The sequence below is a fragment of the Pundamilia nyererei genome, unplaced genomic scaffold (genome assembly GCF_000239375.1).
Source record: "Pundamilia nyererei isolate P.nyererei 1_Seehausen unplaced genomic scaffold, PunNye1.0 scaffold00011, whole genome shotgun sequence".
NCBI lineage: Eukaryota > Metazoa > Chordata > Actinopteri > Cichliformes > Cichlidae > Pundamilia > Pundamilia nyererei.
Genome location: NW_005187412.1, coordinates 3,773,627 through 3,798,110, shown reverse-complemented (window position 1 = coordinate 3,798,110; position 24,484 = coordinate 3,773,627). Strand labels below are relative to the sequence as shown.

General features: G+C 44.2%; 1 protein-coding gene across 8 annotated transcripts in view; it reads left to right on the top strand.

Annotated features, from left to right (window-relative positions):
• cbfa2t3 (CBFA2/RUNX1 partner transcriptional co-repressor 3) overlaps window positions 1-24,484 on the top strand; it is a 39,764-nt gene that overhangs the window by 4,262 nt on the left and 11,018 nt on the right. For 5 of the 8 annotated variants that reach the window (XM_013908537.1, XM_013908535.1, XM_013908534.1 and 2 more), the window contains exons 2-5: window positions 18,992-19,147; window positions 21,136-21,458; window positions 21,723-21,812; window positions 22,482-22,663. In XM_013908537.1, coding sequence (XP_013763991.1) covers window positions 18,992-19,147; window positions 21,136-21,458; window positions 21,723-21,812; window positions 22,482-22,663 — 751 coding nt within the window. Of the gene's footprint in view, window positions 1-4,143; window positions 5,051-18,991; window positions 19,148-21,135; window positions 21,459-21,722; window positions 21,813-22,481; window positions 22,664-24,484 lie in introns of those variants that run through there. The other 3 variants (XM_013908538.1, XM_013908539.1, XM_013908536.1) reach the window with 3 other exon arrangements.

The following is a 24,484-nucleotide window of genomic DNA, read 5'->3' as shown; positions in this document are numbered from 1 at the left end:
GTGTGTGTGTGTGTGTGTGTGTGTGTGTGTGTGTGTGTGTGTGTGTGTGTGTGTGTGTGAAAGAGAGAGAGAGAGCAGTAGAGCAGTTATCCTCTTTATTTCCTCAGTACCAGCTTTGTGGTTTCTATGAGGAACAGATGTTCACAACTTGATACAGCGCCTCATCCCCCTCTACTCACTATCTCCAGTGCCAGCACCACCAACTGTCTGCTTCCACACAAACACACACACACACATATTGTCTCTTGGGAAACACAGACATACTTAGCACTGACTTTTTCATGTGAACGTATGGGACGCGTTCACCTGCCTGCAGACATTTTACTGGCTGTTGTCCGTCCCCCCTCGCCTCGCTCAGGCTGCATATCCTGCTCTTGAGTCAACACTTGATTTGATCAGATGTCACTTCCTCTTTTGTAAGTTTGCACTTCTCTTGGTCAGATATGACCACGTGTACACATAGCCTAGCACTCTGGTTAAAGAAAACTTCATGCCAGCGTGTAAGTCCTCTGAAGCCATATTTGGTTGTAACACTATGAATGAAACACATCCCTGCGATACTCGTGCCAAATTTCACCATCTGAAATGCAGAATTTAACCAAAGCACATAGAGTGGGTAATTAATCAGCTTCATTGCATATGCTGGAGCATCTACAGTAATGCCGTAATAGATAGTACTCTTATTAGTTGAAGATGACAATACTGGAAATGAAGTACTTGGTCCAAGAGCATGGATTGAATTTACGATTCCCATCATGCCTGGATGATTCAAACAGGCGATACTTTCCTGCTTGATTGCAAACAAAATGTCAGGGGGTCTATGGGTGCAATTTGTAAAAGCAGCATTCTGCCGTGTGTGCTTGAGTGGGTGGGTCAATGATCCGTTACACCACGCCATATTACAGGAACTCTCTCTTTCATAATATGATGGAGCAGCTGGAGGACCTGCACACATTTAAGATGCTGGAATACAAAGTGAGAGATAAACATCCCGTTAAGTGCTTTATCAAAGAAAATAGAGTTTAAAGTACACGAGTCATATTCACAAACGATGCATGTGACTCAGAGGAGAGGAGGCTCGGTATGATTCTAATCGTTTCTATCAAACAGCATAACTCGGTGCAGTTAACCCCCCCCCCCGTTCTTTTGATCAAAATGTGTTATGTGTTATTTCCTCCTTCACGTCTGCCTGGAGCCTACACTGGTGACATTAATGGTAGCTCCACGAACGTGTGGTCTGTTGAACGCGCACGACAGAGGAAAGGATAGCAGAAGGGAGAAGAGCGCAGGGACACAATGGGTCTAGCGTTCCTTTCAGCCGGCTCAGGGCCTTATCTCCTTTCAACACACTAGCCTGTGACTGCCACTATAGGAAAGGATTTACAATGTGCAAGAGGAGGAAATGCTGCAAAACTTCTCTCTTTCTTTCTTGCTTTTAGTCTGACACACACAAACAGAAATAGTCATTTCCAAAGCAGCACAATGACCGAACTGAGTTCTTCTGTCTCAGTTTGTGCTCAACTACCCAGAAGATGCTGCCAACATAATAGAATCCAGAGCAATGGTTGGAAGGTGGAGGGTGGGGGTGTTTGTGGTGTGACAGGGAGATAGAGAGTGAAAAGGCGGGGAAGACAAAGCTGTTTTTGTCATTAATGCCATCAAAGGGACTTCCAGTCACAGTATTATGCCACAGAGAGTTCATCGAGGCGAGTTCCCACCTTGCGTGAGTGTGTTTCATTGTGCAGTTTATCGGGCTGGCCACATGGAGTGTCAGAGCTAACCCGGTGACCACTCAACAAAAGGCCAAATTAAGAGGAGTGAGAGGCTGTCGTACAGGGAGGCTGACAGGTTGACTGACGCTGTTCCCGAAGAGAATAGCATCCTGTCAATCTCCGAGCTGTCACCTTGACAGGAATCCTTTCTTTGGATGCAACCCCCATCGCCTACCTTTCTGTCACTCAGGGCCACACAGAGACACACATATCTCTTCCTTTCTCAGTATTCTGCAGAGAGCAAATAAGTCACCAATGGTGCGCACACACACTGCAACATGCATGTATACAGAGCTGCTTTAGGGCCAAAACTCTGAAGTTTAGCGCTAGCTACCCAGTCTGTGGGAGATTCACCCTTGTAATGTCCCATGCATCAGTTTATGTGTGTAATCTTGCGGTGTATTTCTCCTGCTTTTGTTGGTTTGATCACATTTGCAGCAACAGCTTGATCAGATATTGTGGCTTGAAGAAAAAAAAGAACATTGGCACCTGGTGCTGACGTTACCTGAAGTTATTGCCTCTCATCAGCCGTGCAGGGAACTGTTCCAGTCAGAGAGGAACGGGGCTTCCCCCCCTGCGCACTTGCTCACATTATTTAATCAGCAGTGGAGGGCTTTTTCAGAAGTCTCCATACGACGGCAGCATTTGCGTTCAGTGCTGGCGAAGGCTGGTGAGACTGGAGTCAGGGCACAGCAGCTGTCTGTGTGTACTTTACAAGCTGGTTCTGTTTGTTCTGTCGACGCAGAAGGGGTCAGAAGGGTGTCAGCTTTGTCTTCTGTCCCCTTCCATGGCTATGTGTGTCTGTTGGAGGGAGAGAGGGCAGGTGGGTGGGGCAAAGGGACTAACAGACCAGTGTGGACAGGTGGAGGATTCTCACTATAGAGGAGGCAGATGTACTGTACCTGCCTTTTTTGCTGTCGCTCTTTGTGTATCTCTGTCTGCCTATCCAGTGTATTTGTTTACCTATTTAGGACAATGCATTCATATTACTTTATATATTTATGGGTACTTAATATTATTGTTTTCAGATTTAAAAGAAACCTAAAAATAAAACTGCGTTTTCTAAATAAATAAATGAAAAAGTTTGGGATTGCTGATCCGGAGAGCAGAACATCTTCTTGCTTCCGGAAACTTCCGATGGACATTTTTCACCGTTTAAACTGCTGAAATTTTATTGACGTGCTAATGAATTGATTAAAAAAAAAAAAAAGACAGATTAGTCCATTTAAAATAATTGTTATTTTTTTGAATTGTCATTCGTCATCCTCGGACAGATGTTACATCAAATGAGAAGGATTAAAGGTTGAAGCAGTCATCATTCATGAATCCATTGCAAAGTGGGAATACTAATGTTGCCACGTGTGATCGCAGTTGAAACAAGTATATGGGTGGGAAGATATGGGGCACATTTATAGAGCTCTTTTACAAGACGAATCGTCCTGCTATCCTTCTTTACAACAATCCACTGACTTGACTATTAAGGACAACACTTGAACATAAAGGGAAACTGTCACTTTTACGAGACGCGTTGCGTTTATTGGCGTATGGTCACATGCCGACAGACGCATTCTTTTGCATTCATTCAGTTCTCAGAAAGCTTGTGGTTTCCCCCCCAAGTGTTAAAGTAAATATAATCTGCCTTCCTTGTCGTCCCCTCGTCCTGATATGAGGAAACAGCGGCCCCCACGGGCAGACAGCGGGACGGTAAAAGAGTTGTATTTCACTCAGTCTCAGAGCTTTTGGATTCGAGCTGTTTAGCTTCTAAAAAAAACTTCTAAAAAAAAATATAGGTAGGAAAGGATAGGCTATATATTACAAACCATACAGCCATATAATGTCATTACGATACATCTTCATCCAGCTTATTATTATTCATTTTTGCCTGCATTTTATTGGAGAACTGCAGATGTGGGTTTTTTTTTTAGCAAGGTTTTACTGGTTAAATCGCATATTTTTAATAACTTTAGACAAATGCGGGGTTTACAATGTGCAATGTTGGATCTTTTTCAATTTAGAAAGGATTCCTGCACAATAGCTGCCAGCTCTCGCCTATGATGGTACCCGAGAGAGAGAGGGAGAGAGAGAGAGAGGGAGGGAGAGAGAGAGGTTAGGAGCTCCAGATGGTGTTTAAACGCAGACAGAAGGCTACAGCGAGGACAGAGAGAGAGAGGAGGAGGAGGAGAGAGCCGCGGTTACTGCGCACAGTGGCCCCGCCAGCTCCACTCATCAGTGAAGAAGACAAAACAAGTCTGCAAATCCCAAATTGTGAATCCAAAGGAAAATAAACCGTCAGATCTGCTCAGCCGAATGTGATTTTCTTTTTTGGAAGTGAAGCTTTTTTTTTTTTTTTTTTTTTTGCGTTCCTCTTTTTTTTTTTTCTTTAAAGACCACAACACTGAAAGACAGCGCGTCGGAGAAGTGCCGTACTGAGAAGCGTGGTGGTGGAGCAGCCTGTCCACGGGCTGTAGGGTGACTGTGTGCTTAAACATTTTTAAAAGAGACAGAAAAAGAAGAAGGTCACTTCGTTTCGTCGGATGTACAAGGAGTCGCTCCTGACACCGCGGACTGTGGCTTAACTGTGAAGTTAAAAAAGGAGGGTTTTAAAGTTGTAACAGGAGGAATAATAGACGCACCCTGCCGAACAGAGGATCCGCATCTTTATAATTTCGGGGGGGTTTTGCCTGGGAGATGCGATGATTTCTGCAGTAGCGACAGGTTAATAGTTTTGTTCGCTTTAAAAAATATATAGATAGATAGATAGATATATTTGGGTTTTTTTGCAGGTGAAACTCGGCTGTGTTTTTCCTTCTTCGATCTGGGATGGTTAAAATGAGCAAGAGTGCGGATTTACATGCCTGGGACAAGTTCTGATTTTTGCTTTAAAAGAAAAAAACAAAAACAACAACTCAGACTGCAAAAACCAAAGACATCAATCTGCTTAAAGATCCAAGAGCTCTGGCTTTGATTTTATTTATACGTTTTTCGATATAACTGAGAAGTGAAATACCTCATAATTTATTAAACCTGGAAAGTCAAGACCCCCTACTGAACACCCAAAGGAAAGTTAAACCGTCTGTTTTTTCCTGCTAGACTCTCGCTCTTTCCTCTCAATATTTCAAAGACAGAAAAATAAGGAATAAGACCGCGACAAAGCTTTATTATTATTATTATTTTCAAATGATGAGGATTGAGATGACATATAAAAATCGGTTTTAGAAACTATTTGGTGTGGATTATCTCCGCTACTGTTACCTCAGCTTGACCTCGACCTTCATAAAGTAAGTACAACAAGTCAGTTTTGAGTGAATCTACGGCAAAACGCCTTTAAAAAAACATGTCTATTATTATTTTTATTGGCATGCATTATTTTTAATTGCCCTTTCGATGTTTTAAATGGAAAAGCTTTAAATACTAAAATATTTCAAGTGTAAGCTTTCACATTATTGTAAGCATTCAATGTTTTATTGATCTGTGAAGGTGAAGATCAGGATACTGGATAACCTTTGCTTTTGCCTTTTTTTGTCGCTTTGCGTGTTATGATGTCTTTAGATGGTTACTGCTGGGCCACTGTAGGATGTTGCCTTGTAAATATAATTGAATTGAATAACACTGGTAACAAGAGACAGTTACAGGGGCAGGAAAAAGTGACTCTAATAATATTATTGTTGCTATTAATATCAGTAGTGCTATATGAACTTTTCTCTTTTCCTGTACTTTTAATTCTTTAGAGCTGAGATTAGACATAAAAAGACAGACACTGAAAGACAGAGCAAGGGGAGGTCATGAGTTGTTCGCCACATGAGTCTGTGCTACACATCAAAGTGATGCTGAGACAAAGTGGTGACACAAAATCTTTGGTCTCTGTGAATTTGGTCTGGATGAAGGCAATGGGTGTGAAGGGATACATTTAGGCATTTACCCTTAACTGAACTGCTCGGTGCCCCAAAACAGTGTAGTGCAAGGTATGGTGTCACGAGTGTTTGTTTATGTTAAGATTTGAACAGCTTTGAGGGATAACCTTTTATGTGTCACTGCGGTGAGACCATTCTGTGGAGGCACTAGAGAAGTGGGTTATAAAGGACTGGACGGCTCATAATAACTCTTGTGAGTGTGGAGACACTCCCAGCGAAGAAAACAAGTCCAGCCAAAGGTTTCTGAGCCCCACTTGAACAGCCTCAGCAGCGCACTCTTCCGCATGCAAGTGCAACAGTAAAACACTCCGGCCATTTTCTCTGCAGGATGTGGCCCCGTGTAATTGGCCCTGGTAAATATCATCTGAATAATTGAACAGTTGATAATAGTCTTGAACAATAGATGGGAGGTTGCAGAGGTGAAACCGCAGTGCAGACACCCTGCCTCACCGCACATTATACTTCCATCACCACCAAGTGAGCATCTCGTCCTCTCTCCTTCCCAGTGGCGGCTGCCCAATCGCTCAGACCAGGAGGGCCTGCTGCCTGCTAGGGCAGATGTCCCCACTTCATCATTAAGTAGCTCTCTTAAAAGGCTGGCCATTCATTATGACCCGAGCCTGCAGAGTGTTTGTTCAGTTCCCATCTACTACAGGTGCACGGATAGGATGTCTGCTGTTTTATATATACAGAGGGAAACAACCACAGGTTTTGAGTAATAGGACCACTTTTCCTCAGAAGAAAAGGCATCAAGCAAAACCACAGGCCAGTGTACTTCACTTCCATTCACTTCAAGATGGCTTTCTCTTTTGTTTGTTATACCTCATTAGTTTATCAGTGAGTTACATATCAGGCATTCAACAGCAGAAATGGAGATGATAGAAGCCTTCAGTGTCTAACAGAGAAAAGGCTCTCGCTTATGCTTTGACTTGATGCCTCAGCTTATGTGTTTGTTATATGGGTGTGTGGGCTTGTTGAGTATGTGTCTGTGTGCGTTTGTGTGTGTTAATTATTGGGATCTAAATGCAGGCAGTGCAGGTGAAACTGGCTGCCTCCTAATTAATGAGTGGAGCAGATGGCCCTGGGTGGGCGGGAGCTGCAAGCACACAGCGAGCCGGTCAGGTGGTCAGCACAACAGAGACACCTGGGCCATCACAAACAAGACAAGTCAAGCGGCTGACACAGGCCAAAGATATAAAACCTGTGTTTGCGTGTGTTTACATATCTTTCTCTAGTCAACAAACATTTATAGAAACCCTCATGCTGTAGATGTATTAGCTGGGAAATTTCAAACACAGTGTGTTGAAAAGGAAAATCGCTATTCAGCAAAGAGAAGAAGAAATAAACAAGACGAGGCGGTTTGAGAAGATAATCTTTCATTTCTTCCTCTCTTTTCTGCAAAGTTTAGTCAGTGGTACAAAAAGAAAAAAAAATCGCAATCCCAGTTTTGAAGATGTTTTGATGGGTTTATGTGTGAGTGATTTCCTCATTAAACGGAGGAGCTGTGTGTACTATATCTAATTAATTAAGAAGCAAAACCTTATATGAATAACACACTATTCTTAATCAAACACTATAGCAGCAAAGTTTATGGTGAAAATAAGTTGAAGTAGTTCATATTTGTGTTGTTTGACATATGTACACTCCCCTGATTGTCTTCTTCTTTGTCATACAAGTTGTCGCTCACCAGTTGCTCTGATTAGCTGATTGTAGGAAGTCACATGGCCTTGCCTTTAATTTGAGAAGATTATGCCTTAATAGATAAAGAGAAAAAAACACAGCACTTATGGTTTCAGTAACTCTAAAACTGCAAATTGTACAGAAGCCAGTCATTAGTTGTTGGTTCCAGTTGTTGCAGCCCTCAGTGTATATTTGCGTGTGCTCAGACTAACAGGGGAGTTATACTGTACATCTGTGATGTAGAGAAACATCCAGCTTAGTTGACTTTTGCTCTCTGGCAGTTCTTTGCAGAACTGTTGCTCACAGCAGAGGAACCGTGTGCTTATTACACAGTTGAAGTGAGATCAGTGAGAGCGATATGAAAATTTGTGCTTTTTGTGTAAATTTATGAGAGCAAATGATGAGGTGCAGCATCTCTATAGTTTCGGTGCTGTTTATCCTGACGCACACTGGGGTAAACCAGCGTGGTTCTGGATGCCTGCTGCTCAGTCCTCTGTCTTTTGTGTGTGTGTGTTTGTGTTTTTGGTCGGCCGTTCTCTGGTCTGCTCCACATGTGTTTGACATTACTGTGACAAGGCTGCCCAGCCTCTCTGGGGAGATGGAGAATGTCAGAGACTAGAGTCAAGAAGCGAGCAGCTTCCCAACATCTGATGGAATGAGAAACACACTCGCTGGATGGCTGGCCTGCTGACGCCACAGCGTGGGAGCAGAGCGGTGGGTGGAGGCCAAGTAAAACCCCAATTGTGTGTTTGAAATATCACTCTTTCTCTCTTTTCCTTTTGCTTTCTCCCAAATGTGCACATATCCACTCATATTCTTAAGCGCCACAGCACACACACAGGCATATCTAGTAATAATATTGTTTTCACTGGAATTATCTGGTGTCTTTTCTCCAGCTTTCTCACAGCAGGTGAGATGCTTGAATTACTTTATCTGGAACATTCATGGTTGAAAACTCACCCTTTATAGCTAAGCATTTCTGAAAATTATTTGTTGAATTGACTCTTCAAAAATTCATCAACATATAAAGCATTCACAAATTGCACCTTCAATTATGCATTTTTCAAACGAGGCGCATTTGTAGCTCACATAAACACCCGGTTGTGAATGCAGGTTCAAACCAGTGTCACCACAGTATGTAGCTGAAATGCTGACAGCTACAGCCAAGAAGAACAACCTTCCTCCTCCTCCCTTCCTTATCTTGTGCCTATTTCACCTCCCGCTATCCCTCCTCACCTTTTTTTACTTCCTCGCCTGGTCACTCACCTCTGACCTTCTTTTGACCCCTTTCTTTTCCTCGTCCCATTCCCACTGCTACATCTTGTCACCTCCCACCCTTTCTACTTCATTGTAGGAAATGTGCTCAGATCAGACTCTGACACAGGATACAGCTGGGCTAATCTACAGTAGCACCGAGCTGTGTTTTAATCACGCCAAGCGAACAGGCCGGCAGAGAAAATGGGAAGTGCAAATCGCCACCGCTACATGATATAATGAATCCCTCCCTTTCCTTCTGCCCCACATCGAGCCCTTTATCACAGGCGTGGGATAAACAAGCGCAAAGGAACACAGACTGAAGTTATTAAGGCCTCCACTCGAAAACACGTCCTCTCTGGACGTCTGGGGAAGTGCTGCAACGGGGCGACCGTGCAGACAGAGATTGGGAAGGAAGGCATGTCTCTCACATTTGCGCTCTCTCTCCCCTTACAGTATTTGTGAAATTAAAAATGTCGTTATCTCCTGGAAACAGATCCTGTGCCACACAGATGGTTCCGTCCTTCTTCAAATAGGAGGCTGAGCCACTGAGTGTGTTACCAGCTAGTTGTACAGACCTTAATCTCGACTTCAGCCTTCCTTCCTGTGCATGTCTGTCTCTCCACACACGCACACACAGGAATAGAGAAACTGTGCCCCTTCAGATAAAAGTGTTGCCCGTGTAAAGTTCTAATTTCACTTGGAAATTGATATTTCAACCTTTCAGAAAACAGATATATTTGAAGTGTAGAGAGAGGAAGGTTAGAGATTTCCTTGATATGTCAAAGAGTAGTGGTGACTTTGAGGAGCGGCGCAGTCACGTCTGCAGGGTGTAGAGGTTGTGTTTGATATTTCAATTATTGCTTCCAACAGAAATCAGCCCATCTGTAAGATTTCTGAAAACTATGTTATGTCTTTGTGGAGAAATCTATAAGTTCCTCCAGAGACCTTCAGGTAAAGAAATAAATGTGATATGAGAAAACATAAAGATGCTTTGTAGGACCACAAAGTTTGTGATATGGTGAGCTGGACCTGGTGAAAAGATCTTTTAAAAGGTTTAAAGATTATTTTTGAGTCTGTGGCAGAATTTCATCTCATGAAACATAATGTTATGCATTAAATGAACTGATAATCACCTGGTAATGTTTTCACTCATATCACTTTCTCCCCTGAAACTATGATTGATTCCACAGCGTCTCTCTTTTTATGTAACATGAACGAGATGCACTTGTAATAACAGAGAAGAACAAAGCATAAGGAGACAAATGAGTGGATAATTTTGTGACATATACAAGACTGAGATTATCTTCCCTGGATTAGGCTTTATTTTTTCCTAAAAAACTGTAACTTAGTAAGCATGCACTAATATAAACTATATAGATTTTGTTTCCTGTCATCTCTCCCTAGGAAGATTATACCAGTGTAAGAGTGCAGATGTTTTGTTTAAATTTACATAAATTTACACAGTTCCCTTACAGTGGCAGTTTTCCCTCCACCTTGACCATCGCGCAGCATCAGGTCATCTTAATTTCCCAATTAGCTCACATAATCACCATGTTATTGGCACAGCGGGCGCTCTCCTTCTTTAGCCACTCGCTCTGTTTTTGTGGCGGCGTCCTGTAGTCGGCCTGCGTCCCAGAGGACTTGCTGGTATTTATTTCTGCAGCTTCTAGCGTGAGCTGGCTGTAGGCTAAATGGAGAAACTGTCAAAGCTTCCCTCTAACCTGTCACATGAATGTCTCCCCCCCACCCCGCCCCCGCGCCTCCTCTGCTGCATTCTTGTTTCTTGTGTGTCTGTGTGTGAAACCTATGGGGTCCTCCAGGATAATACAGAACACCCTCCCCGTGCCTGGCTAATGTCAGGAGCTTTTGTTACTGTGCCCGCGGGGCAAATGAAGAGGTATGAGAGCGCTGGCAGGCTGGAGAGCAGTTCAGGCTACAGACAGTTTTGTCAGCGCTGACAGCTCCATAGTGACAGAGCAGACATTTAACACAGAATGAAATGAAATACAAGACATCAAGCAGGAGAATGACTAATCTGCTGTTTGTTTTCCTATCTTAGCTGTAAGTGACAGCTCAGTGTCAGGTTTTTAACGGTGCACAAAGCATAAGAGAGAGGGGAGACACGGGGAGAAAAATAGGCAGCCGTAGTTCACGCGCTCTGTTAACACACACTCACGCAAAGAGTTTATGGCAAAGGATACACAGCGATGCTGCATTTGCTGTGGTGTGTGCATGTTGCCAGGGTCAATTCTAAGTCTTTTGTGCTCCATAAATCAGCAGGCAGCAGCAGTGACGTAAGAACAAACAGAACTGCTCTCTGCTGCAGCTGGCTGGAAAGAGGGAGATACAGGAGAGCGGAATACAGAGAGGGAAAGAGAGCGCAGGACAGCAGCTGTCAGGCCTCCATCGCACACCTGTCACACAGGAAGTGAGCGCTGGCCACTGTTTCCTGGATACACCTCCTCAAACACTGCTCCTGGAAGAAATGGAAGGGGGGACATCTGCTGTGAGGGAGAGGCACGAAGGCGGCCTCTCTGATACGGTAAAACATGGATGAAGAGTAAATGCCAACCACTGTAGCAGCAGGAGAAAACAGATACAGAATTCCTCCCCCGCTGCTCCGACTGTTTTCATATCAGCTGCCTTGTAGTCATATTTGCATGTGAATGTGTGTGTCCAGTTTGCACAGTTTAGAGGATGTTTGTGTTATTGCAGAGCTCTGTGACAGACGGGTCACTGTGGAGACTCCAGCCCAACTCTCCCACAAATACACTAAGCCTGCATGCCCGAAATTTAACAGTGGGACATTCCCACGCTAGCCCCTCTCACCCGCCCCTCCAGCACCAACCCACCCCAGCCCTTCGCTCTCTCTCTTTCTCTCTCTCTCTCCTGTGACCATCATGAACTAATCCAGATGTGGTGTGGCTGCTTACAGATGTCCACATAACTCTTTGTACAAGGTGCTGCTCCTTTCTTCCTTCAGATTCTTCTCTTTCTCGGCATCTCAGCTTGCCCCAGCCTTTCACATCACCCAGATCATGGTCTCAGCCTCTGATCCGAACAGGAAGTGACATCACAGTGCTGATAATAAGGCACTTGCAGCTATTTTTCTCCCGTTTCACTTCTCCTCCTAGGCTCCAGAGTAGTTCTGTTGTGGCTGCTGTTGGTAGAAAATTTCCTCTTTGTTTGTCAGGCTTGTCAGGCTGGGTCCTCAGGAGGCCCCCTTGCCCTATTCCCAGGCTGCCCTTCACGCTGCCTGTATGCAATTAACAGAGTAATTAAAAGCCTGATGAGCTAATTGGTGCTGGGTGAGGCTGCAGGTGTTTGGATCGGGGAAGTGCGCTCACCGTGAACATACTCTTTTCAAATATGTTTTGTCTTTTGGTTTTATTCCCATTGAAGTGAAATATGAAGCTGATATTGGTCGGCCATTAAAGAAATCGGTACTAGATGCTCAAGATGATCGATAAGGCGGTAACGTGATTTCTCAATAGAATTTATTTACTGAATCCTGTTACCTAAAACAAAATCAGATGCCTAGGTAGATGCTGTGTTTACGCTTCCACTTTACTGTGATACCAATCATGACTCCATACATTCCACAAAAAATGTTTTCTGCTTCAGCAAAACTGGATTTTACACGAGTGCACTCGTTGCAAGGATGAATTATGTCACTTTTGAGGAAGCCCAATAACTGGGCTCATCAGAAAGTGAAGACAACAGAAAGTCTTATCTGATGATGTTGGCTGCCTGGGGCTGAGCTCTCCGCTGGCAAAATTAGGTGCATGGCTGACAGGATGAGGGGAAGAAATGATGTAGATGAGCAAAAACAAACAACAGTTTTCATGCACGGCAGAAGCTACATGTAAATTTTTCTGCTTTTGTTTGTCTGCCTGCCTGCTTTGCTGGTCCATTCCTAGATGTACATGCACAGTCACTTCCTCATATCTGTGACTCTGTCTTGTCTCCCACTTCCTCCCCCACATCTCTGCTCTCAGTCCTTCTCTCTTTCTCTCCCTCTCTCTCTCTCTCTCTCTCTCTCTCTCTCTCTCTTTCTATAACCCCATCCCCTCCCCTCTCTGTGGCAGCTGTGCTGGTGATGGCTGTGTGCCCATGGTGCAAGCTGGCTGTGGGGTCCCAGGTGGCTCACATGACAGTTATTGATGTTCAGGTGTTCAGCTCCTCTCACACAGGGACCCTGGAGCCACACAAGCACGCACACAGGCAAAACCACACACATTTGCACACATGCAGAAGCACAAAACACATGCGTGCACTCCGATGCTGTTTACATACCTACACAGAACGCATGCGTGTAGTCATGTACTTGCATAATTATCCATAAAAACCTGTGTATTTCCCTGTTGCTTCTGAGGAAGTGTAAGCAATACAATAACAAGTACAACTGAGAATTTGTGCCTGCAGCTTCTGGCATGTAAGGAGAGAAATTTTTATGGTTTTTTGGTGATCTTATATGTGGGACCATTTTCTGTGTGTGTGTGTGTGTGTGTGTGTGTGTGTGTGTGTGTGTGTGTGTGTGTGTGTGTGTGTGTGTGTGTGTGTGTGTGTGTGTGGTGGGATAGCCAGTGTCAGTACCAGTGCCCAGTGCAGTCCTAACACACTCCAGATGTGTCTGGCTAGCCAGGGAGTTGTTCTTGGCACAGCCTGTCTCGGCCAAATGTCACAAATACTTTCCTTTATTTAGGAATGGCTCTGAGTTAGTGGCTGGAGAAAAGAAGGAGGTGAGGATGGGCGGGTGGTGAGGGAATGAAGAACAGGGCAAAGGGAGGACAGGTAGATTTAAAAAAAAAAAAAAAGCAAAAAAATGATTAGCAATGTAGGAAGACAGGATAGCTCAGGGTGGGGGAGAGGTTCGGGGGGGGGACTAAAAGAGGAGATGTAGAAGGACAGAAGATAGAGAGGGAGGAGTGAGGGAAGCGGGAGTGAGGCAGAAACAGTCTAGCATCTGGATTTTATTAGCAGCCGTTGGGAAAATCTGAAAAGGAAGTTTTTTCTCTGCGAGCATGTCGGCAGCAGTGATATGCTGCACATAACCACTTCACTGCCGACGAGAGGAGCCAGGCCCTCCCAAAGGAGAACAGATGGTCGCTAGAACTTCAATACAATTACATCAACAGCTTTCACAGATATAAGCAGTGTATGACAGCATCCCTGCAGCTTTGAGAGGCAGAAATACGGCTTTTCTAACCTTAGCACCTCTGGTCCTGGATAAATTGTCTTTGATCTGTCCTCACCTTCTGCTTGTCCTGTAGTTATTCTTACGCTTCCCTCCCCGGTTTGATCATTTAAAAGAAAATGGAGATGTTTTCGACTTTGAAAAGCTAGGGAATTGTCAATGATCTGCTTGTTGTAATCTGATCAAAGACAGCCCGGCTGTTGTCAGTGCTTGAAGACAACCAGTCCTCCCCCATCCTCCCTTCCTTATTCCCCTGTTTGTTATTGGTCACCGTGTTTATTGTGCCATATGCTGCACATGTGTAATATCACAGCGATTCTTAAGTAACAAAGGGCAAAATGTCCATGTTTGTGTCCACAGCATGAGCATACGTATTTTGAAAACTTGTAAGCACGTGTGAAACCATCTGTGCATCTGTTTATAGTGTGTGTGTGTGTGTTTGAGAGTGTTCTTGAGCAACTGTAATCTGAACCGTAGGAGTGAGGACATTGCTATGAAGTTACCTTCAACAGGCAGCTTCAGAGTTAAGACTTAAGGTTAGAAATTGGTTTAGATTAGGCTTAGTGCGATGGGGACAGGGAATACACTACTTTAACGTGAGTCCTCATAAAGATAGATGTACAAGCGCGTTTGTGTGCGCACACACTGCACCGGCCTGCCTCCCACCCTGTCATTAGTGAGGGCTTTAAAGCCTCTGAACTCTAAATCAGCTCAAGATGAAGCGGAGTCTGGGATCTGTCTGCAGGAGCAGCCTCGGTGCAGACTCACAAATATTTATGCACACACGCACACACATTCCTATCTTACCTGTGGCGCGGTGCACCCTGATAACAAGGTAAATGTCAAAATGGAGAAGCAGGCACACAGACAGAAACAAATACATTGACTTGCTCTAGGTTTTGGGAAGATGACATTAATTGTGTGCTAATGACGTTCACACTCCTTTTTATTTGAACGATATTTGTGCTGGTACTATAATAATGGATTGTACTGTAGGTGCTGTAGCCCTTAGTCCCAGGTCCAAAAAGCAAGGCCTGCAATCCCCAGTGTTTTGATTCTAAGGCCTGGTGGGGGTCTGGGGGCCAGGGGCTTAGGCTCTGTTTGTGTGGACTCCACAGCGGCGTGATAGGGAACAGATGTGGAAAGCCAGGCGGCTGGGCAGCCAGCCAGAGCAGCTGGGAGAAATTAAAAACAACAGCATTCCTGGAGACTAGGGGAATTACAGTGGGAGGGAGGGAGCGAGAGACAGAGAGAGAATTTTAGGGCTATGTGGTCACTGACAAGAGTCTCTGTGGAGTATGAGAGACTGAATAGACAGGGGGGATTTAAGGGGACTGTTCTGCAGTGGTTAGCTAAAGCTAATAAGTTTCAGCCGCATTTCCAGTGGAAGAACAAATGCCTAGATACACATACAGTCAACACGCGGGCATATGCATACGTAAAATGAGACCACGCTGCACAACCAGCATCTGAATGACCTTCTAATATCTTATCATTACATGGTGGTCGTCATATCTCTATCTGCGCTCGTCTTAAGGAACTAAAATGAAAACATGTGTCTCTGAATCTATAATGAGACCCTCAAATGACTTAGACAAACCACTGCACTGTGCACATGCCCGCGTACAGTATGTTATCTGTGGTTTTGTGTGTCTTGCAGTGAATTGTTTTTCATCTCGTTTCATCATGGCACAAGGAGAGAACAGGAGACAGAGAACATTTTTAGACTGAGGACTGTTTCTTTGGCGAGCAATCTTTTAGCCCTGATTACGTCAAACATAGAGAGATACAGCTGTTCAGAGAGTCTGAGAAACAGAGGCAAACAGCCTCAGAGAGGAAGGTAACGGTTGTATCGTGCCGTCTAATTTTCAGCACAATATTCAGAGATATTTTGGACCAAAAAAAAAGATGTATTTGTCCCTAAAGTGGCCTTCTTAGTAGACTCAGATGTGTGCAAGTGAGGGAGAAATAGCATAGTCCAAACCTGAATCTTAACCACAGGTCCACTTCACCTGCCATGCCCAGCTCTCTTTTTATACTTCTTTTGGTATAAATATTTTGTCCTTCAACACGAAGCACAATTGGAGCACAGATGGCCACAGATGGGGATGCAGACCTTGCAGACTTCCTAATGTATTAAAAGTAAAATCCAGAGCATGGTGTGTACGTGTGCGCCCTGTCTCTGTAGCTGGTCAGATTAAACAGCTGTCTATAATCCCACGGTGGGAGCAGACAGACTGAATGGTCCCCTTATCCTCGTCCTCTCCTCTCCTCCTCGCCTCTCATCTCCTCTCCTCTCCTCTCAAAAACTAACCGTACACACTAGAAAAGATCTTGTACAGAGAGTGACATAATAAATTTGCTCAAAGACGAGGTTTACTGAAACATATGGCTGCTTCTATAAAGGAATAAGACCACCAATTCAACAGCATGTAATGTGTTTTTACATGTTTAGTGCTGTATAGAGGAGCATCTATTTATACAAACCAGCCTCGTTTGCCTCTATCCGCAACCTTGTGTGTTTATGTTTAGAGCGTCTGGCATCGGGCAAACAGCAGAGTGCCCCTCGTGTTCTTGAGGATCAGTGTGTCAATGGCTCTCACACTGCACACTCCAGTGTGGCACTCTTTAAATACAGACACCAGCTGTTGAACGGAGCTCTCAGAAATAGGCTAACACCAAGGACCGAGGCCGACTGAGGCAGGAGTTGTGTGTAGGAAAACATTTCGCAGGAGTGAAATGAAAAACACATTATGTGGTAGTGATTTGATATATTAGCTGATTACTATACTCCAGCTACACACCAGGGTAAAGGTACAAAAAGCCCAGTGAGTGTTAAACATTATGCCTCAGTAGCGATGCTGGTAGAGGTTTTATTAGCTCTTTTTGATTAGCAGAAATGCATTACCAAACATTATCGCTAACTGGTTATGTTTGGCTCAGGATGACATTAATTTATAAATCAAAAATACGCATTTGTAATGGCGTTCGCCACACGTTTCTTACATCAACAACATCCTCAAAGCACACAGACAAGATTCAAACATAGGCGAACAAGGAAAAAGCAGCACGCAATGTCAGAGAGACAAAGGAGAAACTTCCAGACTCTCTTAAAAATTCAAAATGTGTGTGTTTTTATGGCAGGGGAAAGTTTGTAAACTTAGACAGTGAATCATATGCCTAATCATTTGTCCATTCTTGTGAAACTGGCAAAGTGATGTGTAATTTTTTCCTTTGTTTGAAAAAATATTGTCTCGGCATGTTGCTGTAACATGGTGCAGGCTCCTCTGTGCCTCTAGTGCATTTTACCAGCCAAGACAAGCAGCAGATATGTGTGAACACACTGTTTAAACAGATTTCATCTGTTGCGCTATTTTGTGTCATGTTTAATGATGGTAAAATCCGATATTTCAAAACCATCTGCTAAGGTAAAAGCCCCCAGACTACCTTAAAGAAGCTGACTGTGAGTTATTGAGTCAAGGGACACTTTATTGACTTTGCAAAAATGCTGTCTGTGGCAAATAATTATTTGTCTCCTCCTCTAAATTTGGCAAATATCTTCCAACCTTTGGTCGTTGTCTTCTCAGAGATACTTATTGTCACAAATAAGTTAGTCTCACTTACTGTGCTTGCATTAAAATGCAGTTAACATCCATGATGTGCACATGAATGTGACATCAGCTCTGATATTGGCAGCAGGGATGCTTTAAACCAGTGGTATTATTTAACCAGATCATAAATGTGGTCTGATATTGTATTTTGGATGGTAACAGTAGAAAACAAAATACATCAACTGAGCCAAGAAAATTAAGGAAAGAGAGGAAAAGAAAGGTTTCTGTTGGCCCCTAAGTTGGTTTGCTTATACTGTTCTGCCAACTATATGAAGATCTATGAAAGCGACTGTGCTCACTTGTTTGGGTTCTCTGTGTTAGTGAGGAAGGACAGAATTATTATTACTTTTTTTTTTAATCCAGTGATGACAAGACAGATGAAAATAGGAAAAAGAGAGAAGCTGAGGGATGGGGTAGGAAGCATTGAATGTCACATAAAGTCTACAGTGTGCTGCTTTGCCAGAGTAGAGAAGACGGGCCTCTGTCTTAGGCTTTGTTCATGAATAGATGGGTTTACTTGAGTAATAGAGTTTTAGTACTCAACCGTATGCATAAACTGAGTGTTAATAGTGATTTTATTGTTTCTTATGACATGGTGCGCATTCATTGCACTTTGCCAGTCATACACATCATTATAAAATATCTTCTCAAGCTGAAAAAGTCATCACACTCTCAGCTCAAGTTTACATTGCAGAAGGATCCAGCAGCTGCACTGACAGTCAGACAGAAAGACAACGCTCTATAGATAGCTGGATAAATAGATACATCGACTTAGTGTTTGCAGTTTTTCACATGGCCGTGTTTTTGTGTAAGATTTTTTGTACTACGTGAGGCCCTTTGCCACTAGTGTACAACGTAGCGCATCTGTCCACGCACATGCGTGTGGCCATGTCACATAAACCACGTGTTGTGTTTTCTTCTCATGTCCGTTGATGTACCATCCATTCCCTTCACACTCCAGAGCTTGGCCTTGCCTTGTTTGGTCCTGGCAGGCTGTCTGGCAGAGGACAGTGAAGCCTCTGGTAGCAGGACAGAGCCCCGCTGAAAGCCAGTCCAAAGTGATGGACAGCAGCAGATCCAGCTGCACTTGTCACTGGCTATCAAGCCGGCTGTCTGAACTGGGGAACGAGAAGGGACAGGCGGGGGGAAGTGTGTGGGTGTTGGAGGTTACAGTGGAGGGGGTCTGATTGGGATGTCACAGCTACATGGATTGTGCATGGGTGAAGGAGAGAGAGCAAGAGGGAAGCGAAAGGGGGCTCTCAGTCAGCAGCAGCTGAGCTAGTGAGCAGGTGTTTTATGTCTCCCAGGCCCATGAATTTCCATCGGGAAAGACAAAAGAAGTTTGGATTCATTTCCACTTGCTGCATTGATTTGTTTTTGTTCTGTATATGTGGGGCTTCTGGCTTAAGAAAACATCTAATGGCTCCCAGGTGAAGATGTCAGTGCTCTCTTTTAAACCACCAGTCTCCACTTTGAAGTTTTAGGTATACACTTTTTTTTGTTTTTGTAAAGCTGGAGTTCGTTCTTGACAAACTGTGTCTGTCTTCTCCTTTCATATTGTAGGTAGCAGAGTGCAGAAGGTTGGAACAATGCCAGATTCACCTGCGGATGTGAAAACCCAGCCCAGGTCCACCCCACCCACCATGCCTCCTCCACCCCCGGCTGTCAGCCAATCAACCAATCGCAATGCTTCGTTCACCCCTACCACCAGTAAATCAAGTAAGGATCCTTTCTATCTATTCCATCCTATTTTTAAGTAGGAAAAACAACACGTCCACTTTATACTTTAACATCTTTAGTCCGTGATTTATTTACTATGAGCGTCATCTAGAGTCCAAACTTTTTGGAATAAATTGTTCATAATCCACTGAGCGCTTACACGCTGTGAGACGGGTGTAAGAAAAACACTGACTGGTGTGCTGCTTTGGTGACTTTTGAGTGGAGTCGCTCTAAACCTTTATCTCATAGTAAACAGGATGTGGCTGTATGCGCTGGTGTCCAAGGCATTGTAAATGCTTCTTTACAGCATAGATTAGGTAGTTGGTATTGGGGTAAAAGCTACTTTACACCAAACTGGACCAGTTTGTGGTTTAGCTGTTAATATAGATGTCATATTTTAATCTCAATGTCTATGATTTGTTGTGACTTTAGCCTTATTGTGTCTTTGCTAGGACTTAAAACTCTTCCTTCCTTCCCCTAAATTTGCCATGAAAACGAAAGTAGGGCTATTCCAGTAAGAATAAGAAAAATTCATTCGTTAAGACCTACCACATCCTGATCAGACTCTTCACAAATCCATACATTTTTGCAATACCTTAGCAGCCGTCTGCGATGAACTTCGCAGCCATTTGTTCTGCTTTTGTCATGTGTCACTCTATACGCTTGTGTAAAGGAAGAGAAATTCCAAATATGTGTTTCTTCACTGCTCTGATGAACAAGTGTTGAAGTCACTTGTGCGTCAGGTGTGTTTCCCTGCAGGCGTCCGTGTGTGCTTGTGTCTTTTGGAGTGCATAACGCCCTTGCTGGTGGGACAAGTGTCTTTGAGTGTCTATGTAAGTGTATGGCATTGTGTATGCGTGTGTGCCTATGTTGTTTACCAGCTGGTCAGGCGGCAGTCGGTTCAGGGTACATCGGCCAGGATGGTGTTTCAGTGTGTAGAGTGCTTTCTTCCCTATATAGCAATGGCAGACTATGTTGTTTCACCTGTTGTGGCGGGTGGTCAGGAGTGTAGATCTCTCCTTGCACCTCTCCCTCGCTCTCTAAAACCAGAACACAAGTGCAGCCTATTAGAATCACATGGGTTAGTCCATATGTGTTCAGGCCCTCGTTCTGTGGATTAGAGCAACAAGCATGCCTGAGAGGAACCAAAGCAGCTACACACCAGTGGACATTTGAACTGCCTATAGTCTTTGCTTTATCAAAATATGATGGAAAAGTATCATACCCGACAGTAGCTCACTACAGAGCCCTAAAAATACACACTGAAAAGATTACGCAGCTGGTTGGATGCTGTGCTCACTGTAAGTGCTGTCATATGCTGTTATCGTGAAGTTTAAGCTATATACAGCTTTAGGAATTTTAGAAATTAGGTATTCCAGCAAACACGCAGCATTCATACCCAGACGCAAATATATTTATTTAGATTTGGTGAGACACGGGACTGACCGGAGAAGAGCATTTCAGGGGAGAGGTCATACGTGTTTTTGTTTTTCTCTGTTTGTTTGTGCCTGCATTAAGAAAAATACGCGAGTGAGTATAAATGTGTATGAATGCTGTGCCTATTCTGAACCTCAAAGCTGCAAATGTACTTTCAGCTGGTGGACATGTGCGGGCCCAGATTTAGCTACACACCTGCTACTGGAATAAAAGTAACACAGGCCATAGGACTATTTTTGGCATCTCTTTAACAAGTTCCTCATATAGTTGTGTCCTAGTGAGTGAGTGAGTGAGAAGCAGGGCGAAATAGACGGATACAGAGGCAGATGGATGGGTCGGGGTGGGAGTCAAATGGTACCACTTGTGAGACAGCTGAAGTTGCTGCAAACACACACTCACGGCATCTAGCAGAAAATTGCATCACTACAGTTGTCATTTACTGGAGGCGTGGTATCGACTTTAAACCTGTTGTGTGCTTTATTTAATTCATCTCAGCCAAACACTCTTCTGTCAGCAGGATTTAAAAGCTTCTGCCCTTGTCATGCCCCTAGATCTGTCAGATGCCCCTCAGGCCCCTCCGAAACTACTGACCCAGTTCACGCCGCCTCCTCCTCCTGTCTGTTTATCTGCAGTGCTGAATGGGAGCAGCCACTCTCCTACATCGCTAAACGGTGCTCCATCCACTCCTAACGGCTTCAGCAACGGGCCGGCCATGTCCTCGACAGCCTCGTTGTCCAACCAGCAGCTCCCGCCGGCCTGCGGCGCCCGGCAGCTCTGCAAACTGAAGCGCTTCCTGACCACGCTGCAGCAATTTGGCAACGACATATCGCCTGAGATTGGAGAGAGAGTGCGCAGCCTCGTCCTGGGACTGGTGGTAAATTGGGATTATGCTCGTGTAGAATTTGCCTGATGAATCTTTTCAGTAACAACGTTTTGTATAAATATCTGAAGCTACATTAAGCTCTTACGTGGAACTTATTGTGTTATTTACTCATTGAGAATCAAGAATGTGTGCACAGAATACAAACAGATATAAGCACGTGGAGAAGACAATAAGGAAATGGCATGTGTTGGAATGATTGTGCGAGCGATCTATAAAGCATTAAAAGCACTTTTTTCTTCTTGTTGTCTTGGATAGAATTCCACTCTCACCATTGAAGAATTTCACTCTAAACTTCACGAGGCCACCAACTTCCCTCTGAGGCCGTTCGTCATTCCTTTCTTAAAGGTAAATGTCTGCACATTTCAACAAATCAAGCCTGATGTCCTCTAGGTAAATGCACAAACTTTACTTCTCACTGTGGTCAGCGCTCAGGACAGCATTTCAGTGAAAGTATTCAAAGAGCAGTAAAAAGGAGAATCTATATGTGTACAGTGTGTACATGCGGTAGACATCATACTGTACATAAACAGTGGTAAGACGTGCATGGTAATGTCTGACAAAAAGGGTGAGTGTGAGTTTGTGTGTGTGAGTGTCAGACCTCCTGGCGTGCGATGATCCTCCACATCTGGGACATCGCAGCAATAGCTGTGTTATATCAACCAGACAGGTCTGAGAGAGCTATTTGACAGCACTGTTGCACACACATTCACACGTACACACACAGATAAAAGACACACAACAGCACACCCCGGAGAAAGAGAGGGAGACACATGGTAGAGGAATGTGTCAAGGGACCTGTCTTATCTCATCCTGTCTCTTCATCGATCACTTTCTTTTTCCTCACCCTAATCTGGCATTATTTCACTCTCACCCCATCTATCTGTGATTCCACCGTGAGTTTCTAGCTCTTTTCCTGTCCACTCAACAATCTATGTTCCTACAGGTTCAGTAAATCTACAGCATGTCCTTCCTATATCAACTTACATACTGTCTTCCCTCTTTTTTCCACTGAAGGCAAACCTGCCCTTGCTGCAGAGAGAACTGCTTCACTGTGCCAGGTTGGCCAAGCAGACCCCAGCTCAGTATCTGGCCCAACACGAGCAGCTACTCCTGGACGCAAACGCCAGCTCACCACTCGACTCCTCCGAGATAATGCTGGAGATGAATGAGCATGGCAAGAGAAGGACCCCTGACAGGTAACATCTCTCTGTTTAAAAACAAGAAAGCACAGACTTCAGAAATGAACATGCAGAGTCTTACACAGACTGTTGTAAATGAATTATTTTAGGGTATTTCAGAATGCCAAGCGACAAGGGGAGGCTATAAATCCTCTGTGCGGGAGGCGGAAGTCTGGACAGCCCTGATGCCAGACTGCCTCTGCCAGCTGTCTGGGAGGGAGGAGAGAGATAAATGCAGCATAGGAAAAGAAAAAAGAGAGACTGAGAGGCGAAAGAAAACGAGATCCAAAGGGGAGCGCAGGGAGCGAAGTACAGTACATGTCCTGAACATTATCCAAAGACAGACAGGAGGTCTAACAGAGCTATTGTCCCACATTTCTCCCCGGCACTCTGATTTATTCGCTCAGCTAAGAGGATAACTCACGAGAGAATTAACTGACGTTTCCCTTTTTCATTTCTTCCTTCTTCTCTTACTGGCACTGCCCTTCTTTTGCATTTGACTTCTTCACCCCGCTCTCTCGCTCCCCTTCTTACATCGCCTGACCTGCGGGCTCCCGGCCGCTGTCCATATGTCAGAGACGTGTCCAGATGGCGATGTGCTGGCCACAATGCTGAGCACATCCTAGGCAGGGTGTGGGGAGACAGGTGGTGGCTATGGTTTTGAATGGGACTAGAGGTTGGAACTGGACATGCAATCCCACTGTAATCCCCACACATCCTCTTCACAACCTCTGGCTTATACGCAGCAGGCAGGACTCAGAGGACGGGAGGTGGGGGTGTACAGCTGGGCCAAGGCCTACGTCATGCCAGCTATACCTCTGATTTGCTAGACAGTACAACCAGGGATGTGTACGATTATAGCTGACATGCACAATAATATAGACACGGATAACTGAGAACGAGTACGCACACACATAAACACACACCATCATCATCAGTGTTGCATTTATTCGCCTTTGATCCCCAGGATAATAAAGAGTGATTTCCATCTGAATGCGTAGCTATTGCCATCCAGCTAAACAGATTAATATCAACACTCCCATTTAAACTGTCCAGATGGCTTGAAAACACAACCTCTCGCACACACACACACTTAAAGTACACAGACACAAATGAGTGTCACTAAACATCTGCCAGACACACAGCATTCAGCCCATATTGCCCCTTAAGCCCAAGAGCAGGGTGGGAGAAATACTTGCAATCTAAGAGTAGGCTGAGGGATATTCAGATTAAGAGCTTGAGATGCAGGGTGTATGCTTGGACTTGGTTTTGTTTGGTACATATGGCGTACAGCTGTGCAAAAGCTTTGGAGAGGTGCTGACTTACCGCAGTTGAACAACAAGCACCTCTCAGCAGGGATACGCAAGATGTGTGTGTGAGGATGTATGTGCGCTGGCATACACCATATGGGAGTTGCTCAACTTTAAAAAAAGACAGATTTGTGTTCCTTCCTGAAGCCTCTTCAAACAGGTTTAACTTGCAATACTGGAGTCTTCATTTAATAATTATCCATCAGATTGCTGCTACCATTTGATATTTAACCGTACACCAAATACAAAGACACATTAGAAGACAGACAACAGATAGGTATCATAAAAGGAATCACATCTACATGTTTAGAGCTAGTCTTTTCTCCTAAAAGGGGATTCTGGCTTTCACTTTATTTTGCTCTCCTGAACTCTGACATAATACATTGGCATTGGATATCAATGCTTGCAAAGCCATCCCACAGTTTCCATATTAGTCACTGTGGTCTGGCAAGGCCAAGGATGGAATAACAAGAGAAACATGTAGTCTGTATAGAGGTTGATTTTATTCTTGCAGACATGCCAAAGTGAG